Below are 25,162 nucleotides of genomic sequence, written 5' to 3' on the forward strand. Positions count from 1 at the left end.
TATCTTTTACATGTTTTGTTTCTTATAAATACTTAGCAATTGTTAAATAATGCACATACAACCGATATGTACATCCAGTTGTTATTTGATAAATGCACACTACGTACACTAACGATTGAAAAAGTTCAATCGATCAATAGAAAAAGCACAATCACATTTGATGCTACTCAGAAATATTGTATAGTTACTTTTTATATCAATCATTCTGAAAAACGAAATACGTTTTTAAATTAAATTATATTTATAGCATTTTTTCGAAAAATATAACGATTTTTTTTACCTAAATAAAGAGACTTGCGTAAATATGTTTATACTTAAATTTGATGTTCGTCGGTTATAATTCATGTTTATGTGCATAATACTAAAGATAGTTGAGTTTCCTTTGTCATCAATTGAAATTCATGTTTTATTTATGAGAAATGATATGCATTTTTGACTGTTGAAATTTAACTGAATTTCATATGTTAAAAGGAAATTTCTTTCAATCCTCGTGTTCAACTATCACTCAGTAGGCACTTTAGCGTAAAAATAGATTCGTTTTCGCAAACAAAACAGATGCACTCTAAAATATATAAACAAGTACTTTGTGTATGGTGTACGTTTAAAATCAATAAGAAGAACAGGAAAACACACTTTAATAATATATACTAAGAAAAAGGTGAACATCCTTACGATTTGTGTATTTTTCGAGTTTATATCAAAATTTTCATAAATTTACCACGTTTTAAATCATTTTCTTATTTGTATTATTTTTAGTAATTCTTATAAACATAAAAGTTAAGAAATTACAGTAATTTTATTATGATCTAAATATATATTTTTTATGTATAATTATTTAAACATATCAAATTAAACATGCAATAAAATATCCATTAATTTTTGATACATATGTTATTTCTTATATAGTAATAATTAAATAAATATAAAATTGGTATGAATGATTCAAATTGAATTCTGTTCTATTTGAGCAATTAACCGTGACGCAAATGTAGCAGATTGAAATTGCATTTGCTGAAACTAGATACTGAATTAAAAGTATCTAATTTCTTAAGTGTATAAGTATGAGCCCGACAGAAATGTCGCATCAAGTTGAAAGTTTCAAGTGTTAATTACTATTATATTAGGGTAATTTTATTTTAGTATAAACTTTATTTCATTACGCTAAATAATTTAATTTATGTCTAAAATTCACTTTGTTTTCATCCATCTTTAAGAGTGTATTAAACATTTACAGAAAACATTTGATCCCAGACAAATTTTATTCTGAAAGCCGGTTGAAATATGTCACCTTTCAGAATATGTACAGACGTTAATTTTTTAGCTTTTTTTTAGCAATTTTAATCTTTCTCGACAACCCAATAGATGAAGTGCGTCTGATGACAAAAAGATTGATAAACAACTACTTAATAAACGATATGCCACTGGTCTTATATAACAAAATATTAGAAATGGTGTTGAATTTGATAAATACGATATTATTACATACATCCACATATACTTTTGCACTTAACGTGTTAAGTTTCATCATGTGTCAATATACTATTGAAAATATGGAATATATTTTAGAACACATTTCACTTCAATAGGAATATAGAAGTATATATATTTTTAATGATTATAGATCTATACATTTTTCATTTTATTAATTATATTAATTAATTCTCAATTATTATTATTATTATTAATATTATTTAAATAGTGCATTATTTTATTAACAGAGAATTTGAAATATGTTTCATAAATTTTTGTTGTATTGGATTTTAAATTATTTTTGTTGTGAATTATATAAGATATTAATGTATAAATATTAAAAGTTGAAAGTTGATGGAAATCCGATTATAATATTTAAATTATGATCGGAATAATGTTGTTTGAAGTTGCAAGTGTAACGGACGGTATAGGTGGTAGTTGCATGCACACGTTTTCAAGTTTTAAAACTTTTCAAATCTCTAACCCGGGGATTGATCGTCGGCGAGCTGTGCGGATCGAAGTTGAAGTACTTTCGGAATTGATTTCACCCGCTAATCGCAATAACCAGTTAATATCCCAACTTCGGCATTCCACCCATTCGGTATTAAATTTTTAACCATTTCACTCACGGACAACTCATTGATCTTTGAGGGGTCTGGGGAGGTTTGGGTGTCGTCGCCGCGCGTTTGTAGGAGAACCAGTTGAGAAGAGAAGAGGGTGAGAGATAGTTTGCATCGTCGTCGTCGGAGGCGGTGGCAGCGGGGGCGGCAATAAACCGCCGAACCGGCTGCTCACCGCCTCCGCATCTACAGTCAAACCAGCCGCCATCCTCCATCCACCTCCGACACCATCATCCCCCTCTAACGTCCTAGCTCCCCTTGAACGTCCTGAGAAGCGCAGCCCCCCTTTCCCCAGTTAAACCACCCCCTAAAACCGTACGTGTTAATGTGTCACGTTCAGCTGTCGCTATCTTGTCGCCCTTTCGTCCGCCCAGCCAAGATTGGAAAAGTTCGCGAGCAAATATATTGCGGCCGGTTACGTGGGATAATGAATTATGTCCGAACACCCTCTCCCTTTTTCTCAATACTCCGTTCTCGATATAAGGAAACATTCTTCAACAGATCTCAACCCCCTTTTCGAATGCCAATTTTTATTACCATCACTTCGAACTCTGGACAAAGCAAAGTTTAAATGGAACTCGAACGACCACACATTATATTTTTCGATAAAATTCCACAACTTCAACCATTTAATATGACATCCATTAATAATGAAATTAATCAAAACCCGTATTTCGGACAGAATTGTTCAATAAAACATATCTTAATGTTTTGATAATAAAACTAAAATAATAAAAATAAACCAAAATTAAAAGAATTACCAATTATTATATTTGCAGATATCACATGTATGTATTAAAGAAAAACACGAAATATAAATCGATTTTAATTGATTTTCTTAATATAATTGATTTAAACAAAATAATCAGATTCTTGAAATTAAGTATAAACATACAAGAAAATAAACAATTGTTTATTTATGGAATATTTACATTGCATATTAGTTTATACAAATCCGTATATATGTATAAGATTTTATTTGATGTAATATGCATGAATACGCGCGTGCCATTGATTTGTGACAAGAAAATGGAACATATTGTGACACTTTCGTGTCGTTGACATGCGTAACGTTGTAACATAAAGAAGTAATTCGAATTAATATGAGAGAAATATAAGTTTCGTACATAAATGAAAATGTAATTATGTTTGTGTATGAATGTATTTCCTTTGCCTTTGTTATTATTGTTTTGTTGTATTTATTATATGGAGACGGCGAATGTGTGTATGGCGTGACGGGTATCAGTGGAATCTGGTGTTTCGGAGGAAACTGAGACCGAAGTTATTTATGCCGCACCATCGGATTAGAAGGATCCGAGCCTTTCGAGTAGTAGTCCCCCCTAAGGACATTCATTCTGTGCCGCATATTGAGTCGCAGTCGCATTCATTCCACAGTTTGTAAAATCTTTCGGGCAAATATACGAGGTCATTTTCGGCGGCCACCGTTTGCCACCCCCGTTCGGATGGTCGGAGTCGACGGCTGGAAGGGGGTCGTTTGGGGAGAGGGACGTTCTTGAGCGTGGAGGCTGAAATCAATTCGAAACTCAGACCGTTCAAATTGCTTTTTCTTAGTTTATTTCGGTCGTTCAATACGTCTTCCTTCCTTAGGAAGACAGTTGCCGATATTTTTGCTGGTCGTGTTGACTCTGGATGTGTGTGTAATTTGTCGGGATCACTGACACTCGTCTTCTTCTTTCCCCCTTTTGCACTCGTCCCACCCTCTGTATATCGAACGTAAACACACATTTTCACCAGTGAATTCCTACAAAGAAGTCACCAAATTGAGTTCCACCCCTAGAGCTAAACCCAATTAGCGAGATGGAGAAGTTGACCGATAAAATAAAAAAAAAGAAGTAAAGAAGAAACGAAAGAAGTCGGGGAGGAGCGAACAGAGGGGTCCGAAACTGCTACAAGTTTTTAATTAATTAATAATTAACTCCTGAACATTACCAAGTCATTTTTACTTAAACTCAGGCTGCGAACTTTTGATTAAAATTTTATAAACGCGCTTAAAATTCAATTCAACATTAAGTCTTTCGCCTTTTGTTTCATTCATCTATCCATCCGGAAAAGGAAAATATTATCTTTCGCAGTGTACGTGTATCAGACGATTCGTGAAAACTCCTGCTGCTTCTGCTGCAGCCGAGAAATGTGCTTTAATATTTACTCAGTTCGAATCCTTTCGCAGCAAGGACGGTCCAATATTTATAGAGACAAATTTTATCATAAATGATTCTACCTTTACATTATACTTTGTATTATTATAAACTATTTCTACTCCAATACTTTCAGTTTGCTTTGGCAAGAAGTCAGCTCTCTTGAGTTGTGCAAATTTAAATGTATATCTTTGATAACTACATATTCTATATCTATTGAGACACAATTAAGTATTTCTACAAAACAATAGGAGGAAGAAGAAGTATATAACCAAAGTCTGCTATCATTTGCGCATTTGCGTTATTTCAAATAATAAAACTATTGACTATTTCTGCAATGTAAAAACCAATTATTAAATCCTTAGTAAATAGTATGAGTTAGAATCAAAACCAAAAGGATTAATTGGAATTGAATTAATTGAAAATATTTCTCAATTTTTTCCACTACTATTTTTTTAAATAAAAATAAATCAGTATCGCTATTGAGATGACAATAACTTCTATCAAATAATAAACTATTCGTTTCTGTAGATAATTCCACTGTCTCGTTCTTTAAATTGTGTGATCTATCGTTGCCTTGAATTCGTTTACATTTTGAATTTATTATGTGTCATAATTTTAAAATGATGTAGTAAGTAACTGTCATGAATATAGCGTAGCTACTTGTGTGGTGTGTTACATACTCTCCAGAGGGCAATTAACTTGAGAACTGTTGATTAGGTAATTATGGCGCAGCACGGTTACATTTGAAGACTACTTAGATAATAGAATTGCCGGATGCCGCATCGCCAACAATACCGAAAACAATTAACAATATTCCTACGTAAATGATAAATTTTACTGTAACTGCGTTCCATTATTTAATTTGACAGTAGAAAGATCGCAGCAATCTGCAATACTTTAATATTTACACACTGCAAATCCTTACTATCTACCCGTGCAGAAGGAGAGTTTCTCATTTCGTTTTATTAAAACGAATTCTATCATAAATTACAATAGGACTGAGAATTACAACGCGAAGGGTTAAAGAGCCGCGCGATTTATTGCGTTTTTTCCACCCCTCATTTCGGACCAATTTGTTTTAATATATATATATTTCGCATTCCATCCTCCTAACCACCCCATCAACCAGCTCGAACCCCGAAAACCTGGTAATTCACCCCCCTCGACTTTTATTACTAATTCCAAATGAATAGATCGCATGTGCGCGCCTCTATTGCAATTGTCTTCATCTTATCATCCCCAGGGGTCCAATTCAAAACTAGTTTGTAATTAGAGTGATGCTGTAATGGGGAAATATTTACTGAAAATTGCTTGCTACATAATTAAACGCTCTATAATTATGGTGCATATCATAAATTGTTAATATTATTATTGTAGTTGGATATGCTCGAAATGCTCGCATGCAATAATTAAGCCGAATTAATATATGTTTTTCCTGCAATGCAGACATCGATATGATAACAAAATGAAAAAAGTGTGCGTCGTGATGAAAAGAATCGTGCAGCATTAAAATTAACAGCTTTAATTAGCTAATTAAAATGTATAATATTTCGAATACACCATGTGACCGTTATTAATTAAATTACCCAACGTATCCTGCGATGCATCATTATTTATAATTATTTAGAGTTGTTTGTTGAACATGGACAATTTTTCTTTTATTTTTTAGTTTGTTTTTGTTTCGTATTGCTGCTTCAACTACTAAAGATTTATAACCTTTATATTTCATTTGGATGCTCGGGCTCAGCGCATTATACGTCATTTTTCATTCTCTTTGCTTCTATTAGCAAATTGAGACATTAAATTTGCATCGATTCGTTTCATCTCCTCTAAAGTTTGCGCAAGTACGATTAAATAAATACGCATTTTGCAACTTCCGCCACTTGAGATATTGCAGCGGATGATCAATTAAATATGGAGAAGGAAACTTGGAGTATTTAGTTAGTCGATACTCATTTATTAACAGCGCACGATTTATTTTAAGATTGTCTGATATTTAATTACCTAATATATGAAAATCGCTTCATATAAGTTTTGCTAAGTAAATAATTGCTTCATTCATAAGACTTTCCTACTAGTTTACATTATGCTTTATAATTTAATGAAAATGTAAATGAAGTTTGTATATAATTTGTGTATAATATAGGTAATTAAGTTAAGGTAGAAAGAAAAAAATAATTGCTATAGCATTAGTAATGTTCGCTATCATAAATAACTGATTAGAGTCAATAAACTGGCTACTATAGTAATCAACGATGACTAATGCTAGTTCTCTGGGAATTCCCACTAAGGAAGATATAGGGTGATTACCATTAAGGAATATAATATGCTATAACAGTTTGGATATGATCTACTACAGCGTTGTGTTAATAGCATTTATCTGATCACAAGAAATGCGTAAATGTTGTTTATAGATTGGATTTGTAGTTTGTTTTTTTTTGCTTTGGTGTTAATGGGTCGTTTCACCCTCAAGCTTATATTTTCTGTGGGGAACAAAAGCTTTGATGTATGCTTTAACCCCTGACTTCATCTCCATTCGTTTTTCGGTTTAATATTGTGCGATTTAAATGCGGCAATAATTCACGGACATCTGATACCGTCAGAAATCGAATTTCCTCCGTTCTTTGGCTAATGAATTATTGTAATTTGATGCAGGCATAAATATGAAGTGTCCGCGTGGGTTTTAGGTAGTGCAGAGGGTTGAAGGGAGTCTCTATTTACATGTTTATCAGACCGGTTGGCGGCGGCGGTGGCTTCGGTATAGGCGGCAAGAGAGAGGCCCATAGCTGTGTTGGAGCTACCAGCGATTTATTGGTGCTATTCGTGTAATGTAATGGCGCGAAGAACCGGAGACGGATACGGGCCTAACTTGTGTCGACTACCGTCCAAAAGATTGATAACCCAAATCTCGACTTTGCCAAGTATAATTAAGACGAAAGTTTATTAAAGCGAATTGCAATATCAGCATTCTCAACCATTTATTTTAAATACTAACAGTAATATTTTCTGAGTTTCATAACATGTATGCATCATAAAGTTATGAATCCATAATGCATAAAAAAGTTTTTATAAAATGAAATATGGATTAGGTAAATTTATTTGATACAATAAATAAAAATACTGTATAAATATAATTTTATTCATATATTAAAAAACGGTTGATAACATTTAATTTAATGATAACTTCTTTTTGTTTTTTATTTAAATAATTCTTATTTGCACACTAGCAGATCTGTTGTTTTCTTAGCGTGGAGAGAGTTTCAAGTTTCTTATTTAAACTTTGCGAATTGGCGCAAGTCGAGATTTAACCAAATGGTAATTAAACGGAAACTGATCTCGTTAGGGTGCGACGTCAGATTTGCATAGTAATTATGTAACGCATTTTAATATAAAACGGTATAACATTTTATTTATTTTCTGCGAAGATGATATATTTTCGTAAACATATGAAATGATGTATCTGTAGAATTAAATACTATTAATTATGTAAATATTTACAAGTATCATAATGACTAGTTATCAGATATGTCACATAAATATATTCGTAGTACCATTTTACAATTTAGTTCAATTATAGTAGTACTCTGTTTGAAGTTAATTTGCTTGATCAATAGGTTCAAAATAAGAATTAAATTCGATGAATAATATAGATATTAAAATAGTGAAAATTTAATACAAATTTTAAAATATTTTAGTTCTTTTCTGTATCTTAAAGCGTACTTAATTACATAATACCTTCATTGTTGATGATGTTACTATGTCAATGCAATGGTGTGAGTTTGATGTTGATGGGATTTACAGGATGTAATATGAAATGTTTTGTTGCAGAGACAATGGAAGAGTGGATTTGTATTGATCGGAGCGATGATGGTGATGTTGATGGCACGATTGCAAGGACCGACACCGCAGTTCGCAACTGCAGACAATCCGACGGCAAAGGATAATAATTTGTTGACACGCTTTCTGACATTCACGTATCTGCCAGTGTTGAATGTGTGGTTGATGCTGTGTCCGGTCAGTTTGAGTTTCGATTGGGGGATGGACGCGGTGCCGCGAATTTCGGGCTTCGGTGACATCCGCAACGGCTGCACGGTTGCCTTCTATGGATCCATGCTCCTCGTGATTAGATATTGTGTGAATGGTTTATGGAAGCGTGGACATTATCGTGAGCTTCTATCTGGTAAACAAAAGGGCGCGCGCGACAATGCGACTGCGTTTTCGAGTGACGACAAAGGACGCCTTTGTCCTTGCACGGTGTGCCATCAGAGCCTTTCTGAATTGCACTCCGCCTCGTGCCGTTCGAATAATAACAACAATAGTCTTCACTCGACGTGCATTTGTTGGCGACTTCCTGTGCGGTCTGCCCAAAGGAGTCCCGTTCGGAGTACACGCGAGGTCCGCACCTTCTCGGCCATCCTCATGGCTATAGCCTTCCTGGCTCTTCCATTCCTCCCGGCCACCAACATACTCTTCTACGTCGGCTTCGTCGTCGCCGAGAGGGTCCTGTACCTACCCAGCGCCGGTCTGTGTTTGCTCATCGGACTCGGTGCTGCCCAAATATGGTCGAAGAAAAGTTGGAGATTACCAGCAACGATCTGTCTCTTCCTCACCCTTCTCGCTTTTAGCGTGAGGACAACCGTTCGCAACCTGGACTGGACTAGTGAGGAAGCCTTGTACCACTCGGCGGTGCCCATCAACCCTCCCAAAGGTAACTTACCAAAATAACATTTCGTCCAATTAATCTTATTGCGCCCGGATATCTTCCTGCATTTCAACATCGCGTGCTGCATTAATCTATTTAGTGCTTCGGGAAACGTCAGAATCTGTTTAACTTTGCAGCAACACGAGTCCGGGATGTTTAGCCGATGCACGAATCGCTTCAATAAAACCACCCTCCTTCTAAGACTACCCATTTTCGATTCTCGAAGAAACTGTAATTACTTCTCCCCGCCCCACGCTTCGAGCATCACACAAATGAACCGTTGTCGGGATTCGATTCAATAACATTTAGATAACTCAACTGCAATACTTCTACACAGAAATATTACACGCGAATTATACTCGAATATTCCATTTTATTACCGATCGCATGACATTGTGAAATAAACAACAACTTTTTTAATTTCATTTATTTCGTAGATCAATACTCTTCAGAGTATTGTTATTCAGTGACAGTTTCTTTGTGGATAATAAAACTATTTCTAGAACACATTACATAATTGCACCACAACTTATTAATATTAATTACTAAAAAAATACGTTTTTGCTGAATTGATAGTAACCTCGAGTAATGAAATTTGTCAATTGAATTGAATTTTTAATTAAGAAACCCAACATTTAGATTTTGAGGAATATTGGGTTTGTTAATATATTTATATTTCATACTTATAATGATGTTTCTTCAATAATGAGACTACTATTTCCGGGAGATAAATTTATCTTAACCAAAGATTAATGTTTGCAAATTTAATTAAATTTAAAATAATAAAATTTATATTAAACTGACTTATACAATTGTCTTATTTCAAATCATTTGAAGAAGAAAAAGACAAAAAAAAGTATAATTCTTACAAGACTTTGTCGTGCCTTTTATCTTCAGCCAATCATGAATGCATAATGTAATTGCGTGGGGCTTTTGGGAGATATGTAAGCCAGAGTATATATACATATATATTCGGGGTGTTTAAGGATCTGTCAACCAGTCGTGGATTATTCCCTTTATTCCGATAAAGTTTCCATTCGATGAAAACAACTTTTTGCAAAGTTCAGAATAAATGCTTAGTTAGAAATGCGAGTTCGGTATGGATAAGCAGCAAGACGGATAATTGAGATTGCGGCGGGTTTTCGGTGTAAACGAGGATTAAAGGAATTTCAGTTTTTCAGTTTGCAAGTTGCGTTTATAGGTTGTATCTGATGCAAGAAAGAGACGAGAGGGATCCAGGCTAAATTAAATTGAAAATTACACTTTACCGTAAAAAAAGAAAATAATTATTTGAGAGACGAGACGATGTTGGAATTGAATTTGAAGCGATACACATAGTGTGTTATAAATGTATATGTGTATGTGTATAAATTAAACAGTGCAGCTGAAACTATTTCAATTAAACGGTTTGTTTATAATGGCAGCGCCTGTGTGCAAAGGATGTAGTTCAGGGGTGGGCGGAAATAAGAACGTTGCAGCAAAAAGGAGGCGATCGGTGCCGCGAAGGGATGAGGAGTGGAAGGCTGTGAGGGGATGGGGTTTCCTTGGCTTTCGGGGGCTCGGGTTTTGCGGGAATCGATGTTCTGGAGGAATTTAATAAAGCGAATATATTTTGTTTATCGAATTCTGTCTCTTTCAGCTTACGGAAACCTTGGTAGCGTACTCAGCAGTCAGGGCCGCGTGGCGGAAGCGGAATCCGCCTTCCGGAAGGCTCTCCACTTCAGACCCAACATGGCGGACGTCCACTACAACCTGTAAGTAAATTACATTTCTCTTCCACCACCACATATAAATCATACAGCGAATTATTATTAGTGCATGTGTTATTTGTTTCGCCGTGCTCCAATTTAATATTGTGCCATTATAACCAATTTTTTTTTTGGTGCGAGTTCACGGTCGAACAATCATCGTATACAAAATGCTTAATAGGCCATAACAATCAAACACATATAATCCGAAATTCGTATTTATTGGAAATGTTTAATCAACAAGTTAAAAAGAGTATGAATAATTATATTATGTACACAATATTACTTAAATATTAGTATTTTGATGGCAGCTACATTTTAATGACAACAATGGACAACGTTTTTTTTAAATAAAATATTTTATATAATATGTAATATTTGTTATTGCTTAATACTTAACAAATTTTAATAATCTAGTAAACTCTCCTATAACGTCGTTTCTAAATAATTTAATTATTCACAACTTTAATAGATGTAGAAGAAGTATTTCAGGAACAGACTTTAGATGAATAGGAATTGTTGTCATTAATTGATAAATCTATCTCAAGTGCATTAGTAGACTAAAAAATGTATAAATAATGGGTTGACAATTTGGACGATATGAACTAGATGTGGACTAGACACGGTACGAATTTGAGTTTCTTATAACACGGTTTCAATATTACGCAGTATCAATTAATTGGGTTATAGGAGCGTTGACCATTATAATTAATGCTTTTATCAGGATTATCAACATTTAACTTAATTATATGAATGAAGAAGATATGATTATTTTTATAATTATTATTTATTTACTATAAATTTGAGTTCTTCCTAAATTAGACCAAAAGGACAACGACTGAATAATTTCTCTCATTTATCGAAATTGTACATGATGAGTTTTGTTATTACATCTTTGAAAATATCAAATGAAGTCATATCGGATTTAACGTTATTTTGAATCCATGAATATGCAGGGGTTAATTTCATTTTTGAATTGCAGATTCGATTGCCTTTCGATTTTAGAATAAATTTCCATGCGCTTTCGCACGCTTCACCCGATGCGATGAGTAGAAAAAAAAACCCATTTTTTAAAAAATGTCTAAAGTAATTCTCTCTATGTATTAAAGGCTTTACACTGCAAATTATATTTGTGCAATATTTTCGTCGCGTTTGCAGTCCGCAGATTCCGTGCGGAATGAATACCTCCAACATAATGGGATTATTTTAGACTTGTAGATTTGATTGCCCATCGTATCGGGAATTTCGCTTTGAATCCTACGTAATCTGTTATTTATAAGGTTAAAAGTTTTCGATGAATCTCATTACGACCACAAATCGCTCTGCTTTTACGTCCCATCCTCCCCTCCATATACACTCTGCTATGCGTTCTTTTTTTTTTAGTTTTATATTCAGCAAATTCACTTAAATTTACATACGCAAACAGCTAAAGCGAATTATCTTTACCAACCAGCCCTAAACGATAACAGGACAAATTTTTGTCCTATGTTTACTTTTATATAATGCAGAGATTTCACAAATACCATTGCAAACACCAGTTTTAAACACAAAAGGATTATATCAAATCACTTTTTGTCAGACCTAAAATAACTTTAGTTATAGTTTTTTTGATTTAAAATATTTTTATTATTCTCTTTATAAAACATATTTCATAATTATTAAAGAAAATAAAAAATATATTTAATAACAATAATAATAAAATAATTACACAATTATAATTATTCATATCAATTATAGAGAACCATTGGGTTTTTCAGTTATTTTATAAAACAAATTTATTTTTAGGTATATTTCTTTATATGTGAATATATTTAAGTATTGATGTACAATACGGAAATGAAAGTTGTTTTGTGTCGTGTTATGACCAGGCGCATGCACCATATTTGTATCAAGTATTTATAGGAGGGAGACTGAAAAACAACTGCGTCCAATTAAATGCACAAATAATATGTACGCATGGAAGCACATGCATATTAATATTATAGCGAAATGAATGAAAACGCAATTTCATGAAACACGGAAGGGCTTCGTTCTACCTATATAAGCATATCTAATTAATTCGCTCGCTTGCTACGCAGAACCTTCAAGAAAACAAATTACATAATGTCAATTTAAAAATAATCCTCCCTCTTATATATTATGTTTATTTTATATAATATATAATATTAATTAATAAAATTTAAACTTTAGATACTAATTGTTAATTAATTAATAAGAAATTTGATGAGATCAATAAAAACAAATTATAAAGAACTTACAAAATTTTTCAAGCATATCTGAAAGGATTGAAACTTATTGTTGTTTTCAATTAGATTTAAAGCAACAGTGTCACAAGGCTAAAGGCAGATATAGAGATAGAATAGAAGGCATATTCTTGTATAAGCTATTAACCTACTTGAGAATAGTATAGCAACACGAAGACATAAACGTTTCAAGCCATTAAATGTATAGAATCATGTGACTTAATATCTATATAATTAAATCTTTAAGGCTATGTTTAATTAAATAATTATAGAAAATTTCTTTAACAGTTTTACCTACATGTTTAATTATGTTTCTTTTAAGAGTTTTAGTGATGTTGTTAATTTATATTTTGATGAACATTTTTTATTTCAAGTATAATAGAAGTCAATAGGGCTTGTATCCTTTTTCTTTAATATGATATAAATACGTGTTTTATATTTGTTTATATGTGATTGGTATATTAAAAATTATTATTTAATTACAATAATTAATGGCCAGATAATTATTTAATTGGATGATTATCTGGTGATTCCTTATTTTGATTTAACATTCTTAAGCATGAAGTTTAAATTGAATTTAAATGATTTTTATAAAATATATAAAGTTTGTTAATGAAATTCGATGGAATGATGAATAGTTTGATGGAGTTTAGTTGTTGGCATTTTTGGAAGTGTTGGCGTGATATCAATTGATCCTAAGCGGAGTGTATAATATAAGCAAGCATTTAGCAGTTCGAACTGGCGGCGGTTTACGGATTAAGGGTCGGGATTTTCGCCGAGTGAAAATTCGCTTTGCGGGCTGCCCGGGCCGGCAAATCGTAGTTTTGGAGTAGTTTATGGGGGCGGGTTGCATCGACCCAATCCTATTAAGGTCCCCTCAGTTCAGTTTGTTCTGTCCCATTAAGGGCTTTCCCATTGCAATTGAAATGTTTTCTTCGCCGCTTCCAACCAACCGTACAATTAATAAGACGAAATGAATTTACTTAAGCCCAGGACAATGGTATTACCAATAAAAAATAATGTGGATCAAATGCAATTTAACCCAACCCGAAAAAAAAACTGCTTAGATCTTCATAATGAAATTGATCTCACATCGTCGATGACATCTAAAACTACTATTTTTTTCTTTGCGTTATTAAAGATCCAATCAAATAATTATTGCGATATTTTCTTTGATAAATGCTTGGGCGATGGTGCGGATGTGGCAAATTTACCGCCCTCGGGGGGGTTTGAAGGAAGCCTCATATATAATCAATAGGAGATATCCGATGTCTGGCCGTAACAGCCGCAACTAAATCATTACAGTGCGAGGGTGTAATAGTTAAACGATATTGACTTCTGGATGCCAAGTGATTTGTAAGCCCTCAGATAATGGTCTTTCGGGTTTTACCCCCCCATTTCTATAGCCGCACAATGCCTGAATAATTACTCCCGCAGGTGCACTAACACTTCTACCGCATTTCACTACGCAACCACCATAAATATTATTTTTTCCAACCTTCCTACCTCCCACGATTTTTCCTATTATTTTTATTTTTTTTTGCTTTTTCGAGGTGCATGTTCCGACGCGCGTTTCACCCTCTGATTCCTTCTAAACTTAATTTTGAAGACACCCTCCGAATAATTAATTTTAATCCAGACCAATTACAAATCTGCTCTTGGCTTAATGAAATTAGCGGCCGAAAATCTCGTCCAAATTGTAACGTTCATCTTTTTACAATTCAACGTTCCAGACGCAATTTATTAAAATTATAATTTAATCTTACATTTCAACAGCTACATCAATTTTACTTACAACAAAAAAATATAATTTGCAACTTTCCTTTCAACTTCTTCATAAATTAATTATATTTACTAAAAACTTTACAACAATTTCCTTAAAACAATATGGTATGCAATACTTACCATATAACATTATATAATTAATCATTTTATGTACACTCTACAGATACTTGTCGAGTATCATCTAATGTAAGTTTATAAATAAAAGTAAATCGCCTGAAACAAATATTTTATATAAATCTTAACAGGAATCTTACATAAAACCAAAAAGTCTATCCTGATCGAATTATTAAATGATTGTGCTTATTATGAACATATTTTGTTCAATTTGTTCGCAGTCCGAATTATTCGTTAACCGATCACTGTATTATATATATATTTTAATCAGATATGATGATATAGTGATTCATAATGTATGATCAAAAACTAGTAACTGTGGATCATAATGAATTGGAGGTACACAGTTATTAATGCGATTGGATCGGTGAAATGCTAATGTGGGTGATTGGAATTGTTTAATGTTTGATGAAAATATAATGTTTGAATTATTGCTGCATTTCAGGGAATAATTTTAGGACACATATGTACACAAATTCCAACAATCAATGCTTGTACATTGCTATTTAGTGAAAGCGCAGCGTGCTCTCTTTTTTTTGTTGTAGCAAACTCAAATCAAATCAATCCAATCGGATCCCGTGCGCTTTGTTTGGTAATTAGATTGTTCTCGCCGAATCAAAGCTTATTATTTTAGTAAATCATTTTGTTGAATGTGTTTTGTTTCATTTTGCATTTGTTATTTTTATGCCACTGTAAAGCTACAATTTATTTATTTTTTATATTTTTTCTGGGTGTCTATTTGCTCTTGATTTGTCGGGATTTTAATACGAGACGATTTCTCCATTTATTGGAGACATTGGATATATACGAAATTGCCAACCATTACGGTAATGGCAGTAATAAGTTAATGCGCTCGGCAAAGGCGGAAGGTAATGCGATATTCCGGCCGTATAACAAAGCTTATTACCTCCTAGAAGACAATAACGATTTATAAGAAAGACTCTAATCAATTCCTACATCCCAGCAGGAACATATCTGAGATTTATTTATTTGAGAATCGCTTTCGGTTGTGGTTTGAGGGTTTCGCAATGGATGGATGTTTTATTATATGGCGAGTCGATGACTGATTGATTGAGAGTGATTTCATGTTTCGCCAGACGGCACGCGAATCGACGTGTTTGGGGGGAGGTTTGAAGGGTCTAACGGTTGAGGGTGGCCGGGGGCGGCTAAGGGTGGTGGTGGGTTGTCTGTGCAGGGGGGCGGCTTGGGGACCAGGCCGATTACTCGAGTGGCTGGCACAACTGCCCGGCCAGATAGCGAGCCCCGCGAGAAAATTGATTTTCGTTTTGCTTCCACAGTTTAAGATAATTGAACCTGATTGCATAAGAGCTTGTCTTTTTCGTTTTAGCTGCAATAAATACACTCGCCAATAGCAACGCTGCCCCATCGACATTCAAAACACTTTCAAACAAGACCGTTATTGACCGCTACCATCAAATGTTAATATTTTCACTTACATTTCGTAAATCAACATTACATTATTGGTAAAATTATGACAAATTCAAATTAGTTTAATTCTTATTACGATTCTCATTTCGGCTTAACTATAGAAAAATTAGATCTCATAATAGAAATAGGTAAAGTCGGGCTATTGGCTACATTTTAAGAGTTCTATAATTGTTGTTTTGTCTTTTAATATTACAATAATTATGAATAATTGGAAATGTTAATCAAATTGTAATTTTATGTTGTTTTATCAGATTTAGGTAAATGAAGTTAATTTGTTTACTAAATTATTTAAGTTAGTATTATGTCTATAACGTGGTTAACTAATTGTACTTTTTTACAATAAGTACTTGTATTTTTAAATATTTCCATTTAATGTTGCTGATATTATACTTTTCTCTGATAATGATTTCAATAATTGGTTTTATTAAATATAAATTAGAATTTTCATGATATGTCTAATGGAAATTGTATATAAATATAAAGTGATTGGAGCTAATTGAGTTACATAGACGAAAATCAATGATAAAAAGTTATTTGCTCATACATAAAAGATTATATGAAAACAATGGAGGAAACTGTCTGTACTGAAAATAATATACACATTATGCTGTCCATTGAAAGTATGGGCCTTGGGGATATAAAATACGAGTGTACAAACATGGCTATAAAATAAAGCGCCCGATTTTTACAAAATGCATGAGCGTCTCCGATTTCTGATCGAAACAGAAATGTACAGAAAAAAAAGTACTCTAATTGATTTCAGTTGTAGTATGTTAGAAGGAAAAGTTTTATGTGTTTAGTTTTGAACAGGCCGAAGTTCCGTGTTGCCGCGAAGCAAAAATAAATTCCGCAGCAAATGTTAATTTGAAACGGTAATGTCGGGATTCTAGGGGGGAATAAAGTGGAACAAGGATGCGGGACATAAGGTTTGCCAAAAACATATTGGAATGATAAGCGCACCGATTCTTGGCAATGCATTCGGGCCCGTTTAGCTGATTGGATCTTCTACCGAAAGGACCATTGCTTTCTAATTTATTGCAATCCTAATCCTCCACATAATCAAAAGGACAGAAGGGAGAGAAACGTATGTTGCTCTTTTCGGGTCATACTTCTATTCCTTCCTTTCTTACTTTTTCTTTTCATTCTTCCTATTGCATTTAATACTATATTTATATCTTCATGATTCTAATTCATTTCAACAATATCAACAGTTCCATATAGTTCAACAATTTATAATCCGTAATACAACATATTTATATTACATTTATATAATTTATGTTATATGTTTGCATATCTTGTGAAATTTGATTATTATGGATTACAAGAAAAAATACTATATATTTAATATATGTACTAAATTTGTGTTTGAATAATGAAATAAATATTGTAAATGAAAAATCAATATAAAATTACCATTCATTAGAATTGTGAAATTGGATATAATTAGTATCTCTTGTCAACAGTTCAGTAGATATTATTGATTGAAAATTCTAATTTTGATTTGCAATTACGTAGAAATGGCATTGAATTAATTTCGCGGAAGCGGAAAATGCTATTCGGGTCGGTCCGAACGCCGGTAATAGTAGAAAAAGGGATTCAGTTTTGGAGTTGCATATAACTGCCATCCCTGCCTGACCCCCGAGGGCATTGTTATTTGTGTATCAAAGGACAAAAGCTATCGATGAGTGGCCCTCAGGTGACGTTGCAATTGATGCGTGCATATTCCCATTTGAGCAAATGCTCGCAGACATCAATTTTCAATTGGCCGGAAAATTAGTTACTTGCTCGAACGGTTTCAACCATCTACACCCTGTTTAATCCTGTATAAATAATATACGTTTATGGATTGAAATAAATTGCTCCGAGGCTGAACAAAGTATATTATTGATTTAACTAATCAAAACATTTTACTCATTACCAGTTTTCATAGATTGGATCTTCAGTTTTACCTAATTATAATGGAACAATCAAGTTAACTGACGTTTATTCAACCAACAAAAAAGTTATGATTTCTGAAACATATCATTATATTTCCAATAATAATAATTACAGTTTGATATAATTCGACTAATTGCAAAATTAATTATTGGCCATTTATTTTCATGTATATAATAATTATTATTGATGAAAAAAATCCATAATGCAGATTATAGCGGAGAATTATGTCTTTAGCAGAGTAAATTTATTACCTGCTGATGTAATATGATATATGCTTCTGCTCAGACTAATTAATTAACAATGCAGTTCGGTAATTAGCTAAAGAGACTAACGCAGTGCATATCAAATTTTCGCATGTTAGTGAAATTTTCGACATACATTGTTTTATTTCTATAAACTTGGACCTAAAGTTTACATGCTAATTATATTTCAATAACTAAGAATTATATATTTCATATAATTGAATAAAATAAAATTATCGAAGTTTATTCACAGTTATCAAATGTAGTTTTTGAAAGTATAGTAATTAGCAACGAACAACGTTACTCATTGCTCTTGCATTGGAGTTTTTTCGCTTATATTCTGGTTTTGAAAATGATTAGGGTTGGGCATTGTGCGAATCTGTCGGTAATGAATGTGCGATTAGTTTACAGAGAGTATTATGTTGGTAATGAGATGGCGGCATTATATTCAATTCATATTGTTGTTGGAGGGGATGCTTTCTGTATTTCGGTGAAATACAGGAAAGAGGGACGCTGCGGGGTAGTGTGCGGCGCACGGACTAGAGTCGGGCGATGTATTGTATAATCCGGGGTGCGATGTAATCCCTGCAGTCTCATCAGTTTCTCATCTCCTCTCCAACATTATCACTACCCAATCCTCGCCGCTAATTACCACCAACTTCTCTCCAACTCAACTTGGATCTAGTAGCTTCTGATCACTGTTTAGTGTTTGTTGTTCTGTTGTTTGTTTGAACTTCGCCTCCCTTTTGTCTTTCGCTCGGCGACTTTTAACTGAAATCAAATAAGACAAACTGCCTGCCTGCCCTAGAACAAATTTGAAAAAGAACAAAGTTTTGTGGGAGTTCACGTGGTTTCGAAAGCGCATTACCGTGACCGAAACTTATAATTAATTTTTTAAAGTTCATTTTAAATTACTGTTGCTCTCTTTTATATAATGAATAGCCTTTTCGTTATTTATGTAACTAAACATAAACATTGTTCTTCTTAATACTAAAAGTTACACTCTGCAAATTTAAACTAATTAAAAGTTATACATGTTTTTGTCTATTTAGTAATGTAAAATTTGTATAAGATATAAAGAAACTTGTGTACACATATCATGTGTATTTTTGAATATGTTTCACTATACGAGTAAAAATCCGGAAATTTTGGAACTGATTAAACTCGTTAAGCGAGGTTCAATTGTTGAAAAATGTTATGACATAAATAATGTAAATATTTGGATTGACTTTAATTTTAAATATTATAAACTTGATTCCAAATTTAATGGATTTATCTTATTTTGTAATTTAATACAAACTCAAAAACTGAACTTGTGTGTAAGATTGCTGTTGTTTGTTTTATTGGTTTGTTTAGATTGTAACGGAATTATTTTTTCTCTTGAGAAATGAACATTTATGGAAACATATTTGGTATTGATTTGGTCCTTTTTTTGCTGTCTGATGTTTGTTGTTTTTTTTTTGGTGGCCGGATGAAATCAACTGAGACAAACTGCCATAACACGCAGCGAGATATATAGAGATATGCTGTGTGTTTTTTTTTTCGTTGGTAACAATTTTTACGAGCCGCGAATTTCAGTTGATATCAGGCAATCCGGGTCATTTCATTCTGTTGCCTCAGTTGGGGAGGATCGATAACCGAGTGCACAGCGCAACTCGTCCACCCTCAGACTTACCCCCATGCATCCGGATACACACACATAATACAGTAAACTATAAGAAAAACGAATGCATAATCGAATCACATACACACATAGACATGAACGGAACGCACACAAAAGTTTGCTCTCCCTTCGCAACAAATTGAGCGTGAATTCACCTGAAAATGGCCAAACGCATCAACATAAATTAACTTTTACAGCCCTTGATGCACACTCACATACACATAGACGCACACAAACGGCGGTATATAAAAGGGGGGAAATGTTTTCAGGGAGTTTCAGTGTTTCAGTAATGAAAGAAATTTTGAGTGGTTTTCAAAGAATCCCCTTTCCATTTGTTCGCCTCTTTTCAAACGTACTATCTCGGATATTTCTCGCGTTTAATTAAAATTACAGAATTTCAAGGTAATTTCCTCTTTTATCTCTTCTATACAGATTGCGCCAAAAAGGAACAATTAAAATGTTTCATTATTACGTGAAATAAAGTATTATATCAAATGAACGAACAAAAAAAAAACATCAATTCTTTCTTGTAACTGAATAGAATTTAACGTATATCGCAAAAACCAATTTAAATATATTATTCCGATATATTTCCAATAAACAATAATAAATAAAACGAATAAATATTCAAATTGTTTATCTGAGTATATATAATCAAAACGCTTGTTACAGAGCTGTGGCAAGTAAATGTAAAATTTATTGCATTTTCGAACAATTATAATTTCAATTAATGAAATTAAATATTGATCTATATAATTAGTAATTTATTAATTGCGAGCCACTCATTCTGCCCTTGTCCGTATCAATCCGCTTTCGACATTCATTATTCCCAGCTCCTTCCTATCTCTTGACATTAGGTCTAATGGCTCCATGAATCTACAAAATCACCACATAAGCGCCACTTCCTGATTCCATAATCCATCTAAAATATATTATCCTTAAATTCGTACCCACATTCTTCCCTTAGCATTAACTTAAGATTAGGGATTTCCAAAGAACAAAAACACAGTTTTTTTTATTACATATGGTTTCATTAAACCACCAAATGTGAAAGCATCAGTTTAGCACAATTTATAAAAAAAAAATATAATTGGTTAAATTTCCCAAATTGAGCATTTTTAGTTTTATCTCTAAAATATTTGAAAATTATTTCTATTCTTAAACACAACTTCTTTTTTTATAAATGTCTTTTTATTATAGTCATATAGTCCGATTTTCATAATTTCCGAGTATTTCTATCTTTAATTATTAAAAGCTTTGTATATTTTTTTTATAAAACAAAAGTACTTTCAAAGCAGGTTACAAAAAAAGTTACTTGATAACTTTTACTCTATCCAATTATTCACTGTCTATTATTAGACTAAAATTTCTAAACTAGAATGAATGGTTGTTGTTAATTATTTATAAATTACTATTTATTTAGTGCATTTTCTAATTCATCTTACAAAATAATTAAGTATTTATAATAGGGAGTCTTTCATCTTCTATTAATATTGAAAACATAACATTTACAACTTTCCGTACAGCATATTTGCTCTAATCAGGAAATTGCGGTTTTCACTAATGAAGGAAATTATCCAACTTCCTCAAAGACACTCTTCCTCTCTCTATCTCATACTTACAAAGTCTGTCTCATGCTTTTTTGGCCCTGTTTGCACATAGAAAGGTACAGGTTTGCGAATTATTTGTAGAGTTTAATTAAACAGAAAGTAAATTCATTTGGGTCGCTTCATCAAACGAAAATGACTAGCGATATCTTCTAAACACAAAGATCGGTCATACATTAAACCCTTGTGGTGGTTGTTGCGGTATCGATTACATAGGCATCGAAAGGAAAAGTGACTTCCACCTGACCTACAAAATGTGACAATGGCAAGGCTATCGGGAAAAAAAATGTGTTTAATCGATCAGGAAACGCTTTAACAAAACATTCTCTTCACTTTCCGCACTTCCGTGCAAAACTTATTATAAATTAATTTGCAAATGTCGTGCACGATTATAATATTTGATTATACAATCGTTTAGTATATTTCTGTCCGCCATCGAATTATACGTTATGCAATAATCATATGCGAATGACGATTTAGTTATAATGCGAACGTGAATTTTGATAATAAATCTCTGACAACCTCCACACACCTGACACATACATGGAATGATGAACATATTCCACACATGATTGAGTATGAATGTAAGTCATTTACATAGATTAATAGCATAAAACCGGAGCGTGAGTTTCATGCACCATATTTTAATGCCCGACCCTCTTTGTTACTGGAGTCGACACTTAGATGTTCAGCAATTCAAATTGCTGTGCTAATGAACTTCTTTTTACAAATATATTAATTTACTACCTGATTTACACCTGATTTAATTTTCACATCATTTGTAGTCATCTTTTACCTTTCAGATTTGTATCAAATATTAAATAATTTACATTTTTTTTGTAAATTCTTATTAAGAAGGATGAACTAGACAGTTGATAATGATATTTGAGTCAAGAATTAAATGCAATTTAAAATAAAATAAAAAAATGAACGTTCTGGAGTGCTACGAGCAAAGAGCAAACACGGAAGCTCGCGTATCCCGTTTATCTGATTCCCTATAAAATTATATATTTCAAATGTGAAGTTTCACGTAAATGGCTCGTCGAATAAAAATGGTTTATATACACCGTTTTATAGATAATTTTATATTCGACATCGTTAGGTTGATTTTAACTTTCAGTCTCGGATAGTTTTATGCAGTCATAACTATGAACTGACAATGCACATTGCTCGTTTTCACAATTCCTCCTCCATACAGAAATTTACATATATTACATAACGCAAACAATCATAATAATTGCGTCATAATCCACGCGCATATCATATGATATCTAAATTAATATAATAAGTCTCATCTTGATTATTACTAACTTAAATATTTATTTAAATTTATAAACAGTTGTTTAAAATACTTTAAATATAGGAAAATACAAAATATTGTTATTATTAATAATAGATTTTTTTTTCATGTGTAATTAAGAAAGGACAAACTATTGATTGTATTAAAGAAGTAAACTTTATGATCTCTGTAAACTACAGTGACTGCTATCGCTATATTCACTCATTATAATGTTCTTGACGTAAGACCCTTCCTTACGTACTGATATTTACCCTATAACTTTCCCCAAACCAAGTTCCCCCAAAGTTCGCTAATCTCTGCTTGTGCCACTTCTGCTTGTTTGCATATGTACAAGAGATGCTTTGTGAAGATGAATATTAGTTGGTGCACTAAATCAGAATCAATTCTTTAAAACATCCGCAGTTTAAATACTTGCGTCTCACACTCAACTAGAAACGAATAAATTAGTTATTTTATTAAACTAATAATTACATCATTTCGCAAGAAGGAAATCATATATTTTAAAGAAAATTAAACAATAGAACTGTTGGAAAATGTCAAATGTCTCTTCATACATGAAAATTAAAGGAAACTGTTTAAGTTACTTATTGTCAATGTGATCAAATGGAATACAGTTATGTAAGCAACTCCAACTAGGAATAATTAAGCCATCGTAAACCAAAACTCTAGAAACATTAGCGTACACATATTATATGTGTTATATACGTTGAGTGCAAATTAATTTATGTTGAATTGAAGTTTTAGATGGAAACAATCAAGTACATATGATGTATATAAGAGTGCTATTCACAATAATCTAAAACTACAGTTAAAACTGTCTAAAGTTTAGTTTCTCTCATCTATACCATAGAATATTATTTTAGAGAAAAACCTTGGACAAGTTGTTGATACTTCATCAACCTGGACTAATTAAAATATAAGCAAGAGCTTGCAAATGAAAAGTACCAGTCCAATTAGTGTCATTTTGAATATATTTTGAGAAGTCTGCTATAGCTATGAAAAAGTATAAATATATGTGCAGACAGGATAAGTGGTGCGTCATTTGTATAATTGGTATTTTAAGGGAATCGGTCTTAATTTCGCCGCGTCGAAATATATATTGCACGGTCGCACAATGCGTTGAAATATGGATATTTTGTAAATTATGTAATCGACAGAAATACAGGCAGGCGGCGGCGGCGTTCCACTTACATTATGTGCTAAATAATGCCGGGGGCTTTGTTTTCCTTACGCGGCGGAAACGAATTCCTGCTCGGTGGATGAATTATATACCATAATTATACATTCCATTCGCGTCGCTTTATTTTCCCTTTTTTGATTAATACGCCGAATGATTAACATGATTTGTATATGATTTTATGCAGACGTACACACTGTTTCGGGGGTGGACGCTTTCCCAAAACCGTATCGCACGCAACGCCAACACTTCTCTCTATAATATGTATGTGTGTATTTTTTTAAATACTTTTGCTTTTTGTTCGTTTAGTGTTTTTGTTTTGCGAAGTGTTTGTATACTGCAAAAAAAACGGCGCTAAACAATAATAAAAAAAAAAAGGGAAAACACGCAGTTCAAACTTTCGCTCTGCACTTATTGGAAGTTCATTCATCATTTTCCAGAGGCAGAAAGTTTTTAACATAACAAATCAAGTATAATTCATGAGGTTTCTCCGCCACGTATACTTTTTTTTCTTTTATTACAACTCAACTTTTATTTTTCGCCCGTGAATTGATTTCTTTCCATTTCAAAATAATAACAGAGGACGAGTGGATGAAAAAAAAATGTATGGAAATCAACCAACAAAATCAATTACTCTCTTTGAAGAATGTAAATATCTCAGACATATACATTTATTATTAAAAAAATATTGCTTTCTCATGCAGTCTCAATACGTTACAGAAGATATAAATAAAGGCTGATCAACAATTGTTTTTGTTATTTATTTGTTTGATGAAACTGAAATTGACTGAATTATTTATATGTATCATACTATTATTTATTTTATAAATTTAAATATTTTTTTATCATTACGTTGCAACTAAGAATATTTTTGATTAAACATAGGGAATTTATAAAGCTGAAACTACCTGTATATGCGTTATTATTTTTTGATTAATTACACTG

General features: G+C 32.7%; 1 protein-coding gene across 2 annotated transcripts in view; it reads left to right on the forward strand.

Annotated features, from left to right (window-relative positions):
* The window catches only part of LOC108557112 (transmembrane and TPR repeat-containing protein CG4341), an 89,143-nt gene that overhangs the window by 10,598 nt on the left and 53,383 nt on the right, over nucleotides 1-25,162 (forward strand). For both annotated transcript variants that reach the window (XM_017913513.1, XM_017913512.1), the window contains 2 exons: nucleotides 8,078-8,957; nucleotides 10,591-10,705. In XM_017913513.1, coding sequence (XP_017769002.1) covers nucleotides 8,078-8,957; nucleotides 10,591-10,705 — 995 coding nt within the window. The remainder of the gene's footprint in view (nucleotides 1-8,077; nucleotides 8,958-10,590; nucleotides 10,706-25,162) is intronic.

This window comes from Nicrophorus vespilloides, unplaced genomic scaffold (genome assembly GCF_001412225.1).
Source record: "Nicrophorus vespilloides isolate i.1.1-1 unplaced genomic scaffold, Nicve_v1.0, whole genome shotgun sequence".
Lineage (NCBI taxonomy): Eukaryota > Metazoa > Arthropoda > Insecta > Coleoptera > Silphidae > Nicrophorus > Nicrophorus vespilloides.